The 12,015-nt window shown below is 41.7% G+C and overlaps 1 protein-coding gene across 1 annotated transcript; it reads left to right on the forward strand.

Moving 5' to 3' along the window:
• The first annotated feature begins 847 nt into the window (after window positions 1-847).
• LOC139475915 (beta-1,4-N-acetylgalactosaminyltransferase bre-4-like) lies at window positions 848-7,293 on the forward strand. The gene is made up of 6 exons (XM_071259132.1): window positions 848-1,151; window positions 1,667-1,899; window positions 2,605-2,792; window positions 3,615-3,737; window positions 4,250-4,354; window positions 7,152-7,293. Exons 1-6 carry the CDS (start codon window positions 848-850, stop codon window positions 7,291-7,293), a joined length of 1,095 nt encoding a protein of 364 aa, XP_071115233.1.
• The last annotated feature ends 4,722 nt before the right edge of the window (window positions 7,294-12,015 follow it).

Here is a 12,015-nt window from a genome sequence, read left to right on the forward strand (position 1 = left end):
TTCCGACATTAAAAACATGATTCGTCTGTATGAAAGACGGGTTTCTAAAATGGACAATTCTCGGGCATTAAAGTTCCCAATTAAAATGGCATACTCACTTTTTGACATAATATCAATTATCGATTGCTCAATTTCATAAAACATATCGTTTGTAATATACTTCGATCCTTCGGGTAGGATATAAACAGTCTCCAAGTACAGATCCTGATCAAAACTAAAAAGTGTTTTATATACTTTAGTCCAAAGAATGTAATTGCAGTTTTCTTTGGTTACGGATATATAATCTCTATATTTACTTTTATATGCTACACCGATACCTCCTGATCGCCTTACAGTACCCAACCTATTCTGAAGAAAAAGTGTATATCCGGGTATATATCCGGTCGAACCTACTGTTTTGTTTATGTCAAACAGGGTCATAACGGTTAATACTGCCAAAAACCCTTCGACGACGAGCCTATTTATGTTCTTGATGCCTATGCAACTAGAACGCTGACTTTGTGTGCTGGCGATTAGGTGCCTCACTCTGGCAGGTGTGGGTTCGAATCCCGGACGGGACTCAACCCAAAATAAGTACTAGAATCTGTACTTTACTAAGAAAGCGTTATCCCAAATAAAACATTTGTTACATTTGACCACTTTCTAAATGTCATTGTGTATTCATATGCATGTAAATTTGGTATAATGTATAATACATAGTCTCTCGTATATCCACTGGGAACGACTTAGGTACTTATGCTTGTAGCTGTTTGTCTGTCTGTCTGCCTGTCTGCCTGCTAATCCGTGGTGTATCTTATCTTTCAGTGCCATCGGCAGTGGATCATAAGTTTCTTCTTGTAATAACAGCATGTTGAATTGGTCCGGCTATCCTATGTGGAAGATCTTACTCTTGAGCTCTGTGTCTGTAGTCATGCTGAACGTGTTGCTCGTATTGCGCGTTATCAAGCTCACTCAGAATGAAGGTAGATTGTTGACTATTCTACAAGCTTCGCAGCTGTCATACAAATTGAGGATGTCTGAAACAAATCAGAGTCTTGACTTGTCGCCACTGCCAGGAGCTTCACCACACAAAACATCGGCTAGCACAGGCAACTCTAGTTTTGCAAATGACGGCATCATCAATCTATGTCCTGAGATGCCACCAAACTTAGGTGAGTGATTTGGTACATTTTTGGCCATGTTAAACGGTATGTTACGGCGGAGTACACCACAATGTGACGATGCCATCTCCACAGATTGATACCGGAAGGATCAGAAATTAGGAGGGAAACATTTTAGATGACTTCCCATTTCACTCATAACACGCAATAAAATTGGATAGAGTTGCTCAGGTCATAGTTAAGGACTTAGTTGTGTACCTACGTAGAAGACTGATCAGTCTGTAGTGATTTAGTGAGTGAGTGATGGTATGAGTGAGTGAGTGAGTGAGAGAGCGAGTGTTGTTTTACGTCGCTTTAGGCATTAGAGATCTAGATCTGGAGTTTGCAAGAAACATGTGACCGTGGGTTCGGAGGCCAGATTAGCCCTGATTATGTCTCTAGGTTTGTCAGTATCATACCCACCTCAATGTACTCATTCAATACATTTATGTGAGTGCAATTACTTTGCCTTTGAGTATACAAAACTTGAACAATTACACATAGAATGATATTTCCGGATGTCTCAGTTGGTGCGTTGGTTGTCAATATGGAACCAGTACCATTCCAGGACATCGAAAGGCAGCATCCACAAATCAAGCCTGGAGGTAGATTTCAACCTCCGAATTGTAAGTCCCGTCACCACGTTGCCATCATCGTGCCCTACCGCGACCGAGAGTCCCACTTGAAGGTCCTCCTGAACAACCTGCACCCAATGCTGGAACGACAGCAACTGGACTACACCATCTATGTAGTAGAAATGGTAAGTTTGGGACTAAGCATGTGTACACTGGTGTGGGGAGGGAAGACCTTTTTGGTCAGACCCGAAATATCGTTTTGGTCGGTTTTCTGCGTCTCTAAAAAGAGGGGCTCAACAGTTGTCTTTCAGTACATGACATTCATCTTGACACGACATGTACTACTGTTGAAAGGTCCATGTTTAATTTTAGATGAAGGTTATTGAGTGAGTGCGTAAATAACTCGTGTCGCTCGACGGTTTCCAAGTTATCCAAAAGTGAAGATTCCCTTATTTTGACCCTGAAGTTTTATTTTACCCGTAGTCAGATTTAACCCCTGGAGGTAAATACTTTTGCATGTTTACATGGCAAATCGAAAATGTGATATCCGAGCTTAGGATTTTTGTTTGCGAGAGAAAAGAGGACACATAACAGACGTTTTTTGCACGGCATGTAGCTTTTATATTTTTGGGTAACCTCTTGCATGTTGATCCTAGTTTTACTGATTAATTATGCCATAAATATTTTCTTCTGCAAAATTACATTTCAGTTTGGTTTAATACCCTGGATTTCTTGTTTCGGCCAATCAACAACACCAAAAGAATCCCAAAAGGACGGGCACAACATAAATATTTGTGTCTTTTTACTTTATTGCGAGCGTTGTTATTATTATTATTATTATTATTGTTGTTGTTGTTGTTGTTGTTATTGTTGTTATTATTTGGTTACAGGCCATGCCCACGACCTTTAACAGAGCCACCCTGATGAACATAGGCTACACAGAATCATTAAAGGACTTTGACTTCCAGTGCTTCATCTTCCACGATGTAGATTTTATTGCCGAGAATGACAATAACATGTATACATGCAAAGAGACGCCAAGGCACATGGCATCAGCTATCGACAAGCACAATTACAAGTGAGTTGAGCCAGGAAACAGATCAACCCCCACAGCACAATCGTTCTCTACTTGTGAAATGTCTTACGTTGAAATAGTAAACAAACGTTGCGAGAACTCCATCTTCCTGTGCTGTCTTAGATATATAGTTACTCCCCAGAAAGCTGAGAATGTGAGTAGGGAGTGAGTTGGGTTTAACGCCGGCCGCTTTTAACAATATTCCAGTTATATCGGCGTGTCAGCTCAATACGGGAGGAAAGCCCGAAGTGATGCAGGTCTCAGACGTTTACCACTTCGGAGAAACCCACGAGCACGGTTATGGTGCTGGCAAACCTAGAGACATAATCGGGGCGAACCGGGATTCGAACCAACAATCCAAGGTTTCTGGCGTGCCCGAGGGACGCAACTATCCACAGCGAATCGCAGCGCCTTTGACGACTGGGTCACCCCCGTGCCACCTCTGGGAATGTGAACTTAATGTATACTGTTCCGTTAACTGGGCGCGTGCATTGTGTGCAATCAGCGCTTATTCTTGCGTAATATTATTGCATTAATGTGCACATTATTGCTGTTGTTTCTAATGTTGCAATTATTATTATTATTATTATTATTATTATTATTATTATTATTATCAGACTATATCATGCGCCTGTGTTTATGAATCACTGTCAAATAGTGATGATACCAGGGGATCGCGAAACGGCGACCGTATCCTACCACACCGTCGGCAACCGTCATAAACACATGCAAAGGCAAATCAATTGTTCACTTTTGAAAAACCGGGAACACCAATCGGACATTATTCCATTGATGACGTTATCAACCATGGGTTTGTTTTTCAAGGCTTCCGTACTCAACCGCATTCGGAGGGGTTGTATCTCTGACAAAGGAACACATGATCGCGGTGAATGGCTGGTCCAATATGTACTTTGGATGGGGCAGTGAAGATGATGATTTGCGTATTAGGTAAGAACAGGGATTAGAGAGTTGTATGTATTAAATGAAACACTTGTTAAACCGGATATGTTGTTTCTAAGGGAAACAGTCCGGATCAACAATTCATTGTTACTAAGAACTCTGCTTTGTACAGATGTCCGCAGACGAGGTTTCCGTACTATGGAGGTTTCATTATAAACAATGTCAACAGAAAGGAACTGAAATAGCAATACCTAGTATAATATTGTTTTGAATATCTAAAATGCAAACTAAAAAACTAAAACTTGAATTAACGGTTCATCAATCATTTACAAAAATCCTTCTATGCACAATGAGGGGCGGTCGGGTAGCCTAGTGGTTAAACCGCTCGCTTGTCATGCCGAAGTCTCGGGTTCGATTCCCGATATGGGCACAATGTGTGAAGCCCCTTTCTGGTGTTCCCCAAAGTGATATTGCTGGAATATTTCTATAAGCAGCGTAAAACCATACTCACTCACTCACTCACTCAATACACAATGATCATGACGTCATGTCTTTTTCAGAATATACAGTAAGGGCTTGAGAGTGCTTCGACCGTCACCTGAAGTGGGTCGATATAAGATGATAAAACATCAGCGTGATTCAACAAATCAAGACAACACAGGACGGTAAGTTTATAAAAAACTTCTCGGAGTCACGTGACGATTCAAGCCCGGTGTGGTTTAGAAAAAGCTCACTCACTCACTCACTCACTCACTCACTCACTCACTCACCCCACCCACTCAATCACCCCACCTACTCAATCACATACTCAACCCACTCACTCACTCACTCACTCACTCACTCACCCACCCACCCACTCACTCACTCACTCACTCACTCACTCGCAATTGTATAACGTCAGACGATGACGCCGTTAAACGCATCAGCCACCAATCGCCCATTTCAGAGACCTGCACCAGAGACCATCTACACCGACGTATGGTCTTTACATGTAAACAAACCCGCTGCCAACCAATGTTATGTGCGAAAACACAAGGCAATCGGTATAGGAGTATAAGACTCAAGTTTGTATTCAGTATACATATATATAATATAAGTTCCTATTACACAGTTTACGGTACTGCAGAAACAAAACAGTGTGCACACACATACAATGTTCACAAATGGTGAAGGAGGGGTGGTTTATGAGAGCTTCAATTTTTCAAGCAAAGAATTATCTCCCTTCAACTCAATGTTGATTTGGTTGGTTGGTTGGTTTGTTGTTTAACGCCGCACTCAGCAATATTCCAGCTATATGACGGCGGTCTGTAAATAATCGAGTTTGGACCAGACAACCCAGTGATTGATATCATGAGCATCGATCCACGCAATTGGGATCGATGACATGCATCAACCAAGTCACCCGATCCCGTTAGTCGCCTTTTACGACAAGCATAGACACCTTTTACGGCAAGTATAGTCAATGTTGAATACTTACTCCTGTGAGGGGAACAGCTGCGACGCAATAAAGTATTTACAACACCATGTAGCCCATACGTGTGTTATAAGGATAAGAAGATTTGCATTAAACCCCACAAGTCACACACTCACCAGGTAGGCAGCTCTGACCTTGCTGGCAATGACATTAGCCTAGCTGTATGAAAAGGATAATTATCATAGGAGGAATAAATTTCAATTCAAAACTGGCCTCAGTGTATGGCATCATGGGAAACAACTTTGTCTCAGCGTCTATGATTTGTTTGTTTGGTTTGTTTGTTATTTTTAATTAACCCAGTCGGCAGCCTGACCACCCGATCCCGATAGTCGCCTCTTATGACAAGCGCCAGACGGGCGGACGCTCTACCACTAGACCACGGTGGCGGTCTGAATCGAGTGAGAGCCACTCCCCAAATTCGGTCTGTGATATATGTTGAGAACTGTAATTGGGACTTGTGTAAACTGTAATTTCTGAGTCTCCCACTACTCTGAAGATCCTGGAAGATTTCTTATATAAAGCCGTGTCTGGTTCCCTTTAGCAATTCGTAGAAAGGCCGATACATCCACAACACTATGGTTTATTCAAACTGAACCTAAGCCATCTTCTCAAAGCAAGAGAATAAAAAATAAACTATAAAAGTCCAGTCCCCACCCTTGCCGACCTTGGCTGGTATTATGGAGCATTAACGAGTCTATGCATAGTCCAATCAAAATCGTGCAACGAAATCGAAATCCTGTTCGTAAACTGTGATGCAGATTTTGGTCGATTGCAGGAAATTGAAAAGAATGTGCACCACCAACTCGGTGACATCACATATTTTCCCAATATTTTCATGTTTTCAATCAAGGTGCTCACGTGATTTGATGCACTTCGCGCGAGACCCGTTTTATCACAATATAGATCTTGATTATCGATCAGATCGTCTAGACTGGGAGCCGCCTTTTTGTTTGATGCAAATGCAAGTGATACGAGAGTTGGAATCTGATTGGTTCAAAGGAGAGACATCGAAGGGACATAACTCATAATAGCCACTGGTGGCGCTACGATCGAGCCCAGGAATTCCAGCCTAGTCAGGCAAGGGTGGAAACTGGACTTTTAATGTCAGTTAACTCCCTTGTCTCGAGAAGATGAGTCTAAATTTGTACGATTTAAAAGTGATTGTACATGTGATGCCCATTTTCTCCTTCCTGAACTACCAACATTGTATAACATTAAATAACATTGTATAACATTATAAAACATGCCTTTGGGTATCTGAAATTTGGTATATTGAGACCAATATTTAATCAAATTTGCCATATACTTTACATGGGATGTGTTTCAAGCTCACCACCATGTATATAGATATTTGTCCCAGAATTTATATATAACACTTTTCTGCAGACGTTTAAATGAAATTTGTCAATACAGTGTTTAATATCCCCTCACATCAGATCCATATGTCAGGATTGTTGTGATCATTTTGTCAAATAGAAACAGAGCTTCAGACAATGGCAACTTTATCAAGTATATAAACCGTAGGATAATATTTCTCACTGTTTCTGTCTGTTCGGTGTGTGTTCTTAATATAACTGCTTCTGTCCAGGACGACGGAAACTTCCAGTGCTAAGTATGCTTATTAACAGTTACGTCATGTGAGGAAATAATATGCTGAAATGTATGAATGAATATGAAATGTTTATTTGAAATGTTAGTCTCCCGTCAGGGAGATTTCATTGCATTCATACATTCTTCCCCACTTATCTCTGAGATTGCGAGTGTTACTTCCAATCATTTGGTCAAAGAATCCCTCAGAAACAGTATTTGTTTTAATATACCGTATGTCCTGAATAAAATGCTCAATATTGAGTTACCCGGGCTTAAGCATAAATTAGCTACCTTTCGTGACCTCTCGTGTCGTTCCGGGACAAGGTTACGGAAAAGGGCGAGTGGGGAATCGTGTTCGCCTGACAAGTGACATCTATTTCCCGTTGTTTTGTTTACAGAGGAAAGCTGGTAAACAGTGTAAGACAAAGGATGAAGACAGACGGCCTGAATTCAGTCAAGTACGAACTCTTGAAAAAGGATTACCGTAAGTTGTATACCTATATTTACGTGCGGGTCAAGGAAGAGGAACTGATGGTATAAGTTTGATAAACTGTGAAAATACAAGACATACCTTTGATTCGCGACAGTTTCAAGGTACACGTTTAATCATTGCAAAGTGTTCCATGCTTGTGAAAAGACTGCCTACAGATGGAATCTTTCTTCAAAACAAGTTGATAATTGTTGATTGTTTCATACGAATGTTTTACTTCACGCCAGACAGATATCTTGTAGCAATAAAAGCATTACATCGACACAATTTAGATGTAAATGTCAGGATTTTCATGTCAGAGGTGATGATGATAATCACCTATTTAAGCTATCTCTATTATTGAAGCTTATATTTCGCAAGAGGACAGTCCGTTTGTGAACTATTGTACCATGAATTTGGAATTTACTCGATTGTGATTGGTCAATCAGAGGCTATTAAATCACAATAAAACCCCTTTGGTTGAAACAGCTGGTTTTTACGGCCGCATCACTTTCTACGCTGTGCGTTCGGTTCCAAATTCAATTTAGCGGGGTTAAATCTACAGGTAACCTAGCTCTACATTCGATACACAGTATGTTTATCTCCTGAATATGCGGATTATGCGGTTGTTTTTTGTACAACCAAAAAAAAATAATACGTATTGCTACGGTCAGATCAAGGTTATGTTTCAGGTTACATTATAAGAATTAGCTGATTCGACGACGTGGAACCGCCACGATTATGACTTATGGGTTGTGTGGTAACTAAGCAACGAAACCCTTTCCGTAATAATACGCTATCTTTAAAAGCTGAACCCATTGTACGATTCCGACTATTTCATAAGCCTGTGTTTATGAATCAGTATCAGATTGTGACGATACCAGGTGATGGAAAGGTGAACATACCCTGACACACCGGTGGCACCCGTCACAAACACATGCAAAGGCAAGTCAATTGTTCACTTTAAAATAAACGGGAACATCAATCAGACATCAATTTTGTGACTGATGCAAATGCCATAGACAGGTCTACCATAAACGTTTTGAAAGTTTTACTTTGGCCTTAATAATAAGGGAAAATTGACTATTGGAAAGTTAAAGTCATCCCTCTTGTCATAAGTGTTGTGGATAGCGTTTTGTCACTGTGAATCGCTGTGTATACATTTAAATACATGCATGAAAAAGATTAGGCGATCTCATCGGTCTCCTTTATTTCTAGTTCAGCTGGCTAAATCAGCCGGACTCAGCAATATTCCAGCTATATGACGGCGGTCTGTAAATAATCGAGTCTGGACCAGATAATCCAGAGATACATCATGAGCATCGATCCACGCAATTGGGATACGATAACATACATCAACCAAGTCAGCGAGCCTGACCACCCGATCCCGTTAGTCGCCTTTAACGGCAAGCATAGTTGCCTTTTACGGCAAGCATGGGTTGCTGAAGAAACTGACGACGGTCGACAGATAAACCGGCCATGACATAAGCTTGACCTTCAGTCAGGTGAACTACACGTTAGGTTCTTTTGTCCGAACAACATTTGACCCACAGGGAGCTTGAATTCGAAAACCATTCAGTGTATTTGATCGAAACTTGGCAAAGTTATCAGGCACATACTGAAGTGAAGATATTTTTCACTTTTTTTATTTTTTTCACTTTTTATGGAATGAAGTTGCACATAGACTCAATTGGGGATGGGGTTCGTTTCCAGGGCAGATTTCGAAAACCATTCAGTGGGTAAACAATGTATGCTTCCTAAAGACCATTCAACTGTTGACTCATTACATATAGAATTGCACATTTACTAGAGGTTACTTTACAGACAGCTGCCGGGGGGATATGTCATCTTTCTGATGGTTCTTGTTTTCTGAAGGACCAATGTAGTATAGGGGTCAGTTTAGACACACTTAAAAATCATAAATTTGCGGAAGATTTTGAAATAATGATTATAATGAGCAGACATGTACTTATATTTGGGATCTAGTCTTCTTTAATATGGGCTTCTGAACGGGGGAAATCCTTTGATGTGGCTAACAATAAAAAAATAAGCCTTTCTAACACATTTTATACATATCTTTATATTTTGTGTTGTCCCAAACATGCAATTGTTGAAAATACCAAAGTCGAGTTATCAATCATACAAGCGCCGTATGTAGTCAAGTCATTCCAAAGGTAGGTAATAGAAATGTGAAGTATTAATAATTTGAGGGATAGTGTTGAGTTTTAAGCCGCTTTGGGGAAAAGTCCAGCAACATCAATGGCAGTATCCTTTCCTGATTAAAATCAGGGAAGACAATAAGAAAAACCTTGACGACGAATGTCACTCATGAGCATATGAACTTTTGTCAGGTCACTCGATGAGATAAACATATTTCAAGAAATGCCAAACACCCTCTATGTATTACATAATATGTTGTCGTTTGTTGTTTTACGCCGCACTCAGCAATATTCCAGCTATATGACGGCGATCTGTAAATAATCGAGCCTGGACCAGACAATCCAGTGATTGACATCATTAGCATCGATCTACACAATGGGGATACGATGACATGCATCAACCAAGTCAGCGAGCCTGACCACCCCTCCCGTCAGTCGCCTCCTACAAGCATAGTCGCCTTTTACGTCAAACATGGGTTGCTGAAGACCTATTCTCCACCCGGATCTTCACGGGTTATATAATATGTACTGACTGACTCTGACACTTACGTGAAATAACATTTAACGCTCCAAGTCGGCCTCCATTACGCTACGGCGTACACGCTGTCATGATAATAAATATTCGATAAACAACACTTGGCCTTCCTTGTCATAAATCATTGTTGTCCCAACTTACTGGGATTTAAAAAAAATAATTACATTTTGAAAGTAGGTTCAGAATATTATAGTAAACTCTTGTATATGACGTTACCTCTTTTTGGCAATCTCATTCAAATCAGATCTTAGTTCTTAGCTTGCTTGTTTAGCGATAGCGAGAACTAAGATCTGATTTTAACACGATTGCCGCCTTTGGTCACGCCACTGCGGCTGGAGGTAGAACGTTTTACGCCGCCTTTTGCAATACTCCAGCAATATCACGGCGGGGGACACTAGAAATGGGCTTCACACATTGTGCCCATGTCGGGAATCGAATCTGGGCCTTCGGCGTGACGAGCGAACGCTTTAACCACTAGGCTACCGCACCGCCCGGAGATAGGACGAGTTCATGCTGACCACGGCTTGTTCTCTTGTGAATCCCAAATTGTATGACGAGTGCGAAAGTCGGAATCCGATACAAAACGAAATTTGAGTTGATATAATGTTTTTATCAGTGCTTAAAACTTAAACACGTATTATGGTGGCGGCAATCGTGGTCGGTCCATGAGACTGACTGAGAGAATTGGGTTTGAACAGTAATTTATTTATATCACGGCGCGTCAGCTTAAAGGGGGAGTGAAGCCAAAAGTGATTCAAGGCATGGACGTTTACTACAATGGTGATAACAAACCTAGTAACATAATCGGGACGAACGGGATTTGGACCCACGATCATGGGTTCCTGGCACGACTAAGGGACTGAACTCTGCACAGTGAATTGTGGCGCCTTAGTCACTGGGCCACCAAAGGTTAGACAAGGCCCCGTGAAGACAAAACCCCAGTAATTAATACAACACGGACTTCGCATCTCATTCCAAGTTTAGCTTCGAGGTCGTATTCCCAGCAAATAGGTGAGGTGAGGTGAGGTGAGGTGGGGTGAGGTGAGGTGAGGTGAGGTGAAATGGGGTTTAACGTCGCGTCCAAGATTATTGCACTTATATAGCGACGTGCATGTACGTGTGTGTGTTTGTGTGGCTGCTTGTACTAGTCCGGACTGATGCCCATTTATAGTGCTAGCTCACTGAGATACCATGCTGCAGTTTAACATGAATACCCCACTCAGACACAGTATACTGACGCCGAGCCGACCAGTCCTTGGTTTAGCCCCTTAATGTCGAGCGCCAGACAGGGTAACAACAAGTACCATCTTTTAACGTCTTTTGGTATGACCACGGAGGCGGTTCCAGCAAACAGGAGGGGGCAAAGTCATCACAATGCTGGTGTATGGCGGTCACGCTATTTAATATTTATTCTTGGTGTGAATATGTAGGTTGAATATAGTATACGTGTGCGACCCCCATTTTCAGCGTTAGCCACCTCACCTCTCCCCTGCTTAAATACTGGTATGCAACGTCAAGGCCAGAGAATAACCAGTCTCGATTCTCCGACGGAATGCGTGATGACACCAGGCGTCCGCGGAAACTGTAAGCATGTCCTGCCCAACCGGGTCCACCGCCACTGACTCAACTTACATAAAAAAAAACATGTTTTTGTTGCCTGAAACACACAGCAGTATCATGAGTGAGTGAGTGTGGTTTTACGCCGTTTTTAGCAATATTCCAGCAATATCACGGCAGGGGACACCAGAAATGGGCTTCACACATTGTACCCATGTCGGGAATCGAACCCGGTCTTCGGCGTGACGAGCGAACGCTTTAACCACTAGGCTACCCGACCGCTACTCACAGCAGTACCATGCGACGGTGGCTTGTAAACTAACAAGGGAATAAAATAACGAAACAGACAGCCAGTGCCACGACAGCGTTTACTATTTTGTTGAAACTGAAAACGACATGTTCATTTTGAATTACGTCTTCTGTTCTGAAGTATAGAAACAGGTCACGTTTCACGTTTGGCATGAAAAGCACATTCAGAATGTCCTGTCGATACAAGTGCGATACGTGATCGAGGGACTCTCACAGTCTGCCAACAGAGGGCG

Source organism: Haliotis cracherodii, unplaced genomic scaffold, assembly GCF_022045235.1.
Source record: "Haliotis cracherodii isolate W230 unplaced genomic scaffold, xgHalCrac1.p SCAF_3, whole genome shotgun sequence".
Lineage (NCBI taxonomy): Eukaryota > Metazoa > Mollusca > Gastropoda > Lepetellida > Haliotidae > Haliotis > Haliotis cracherodii.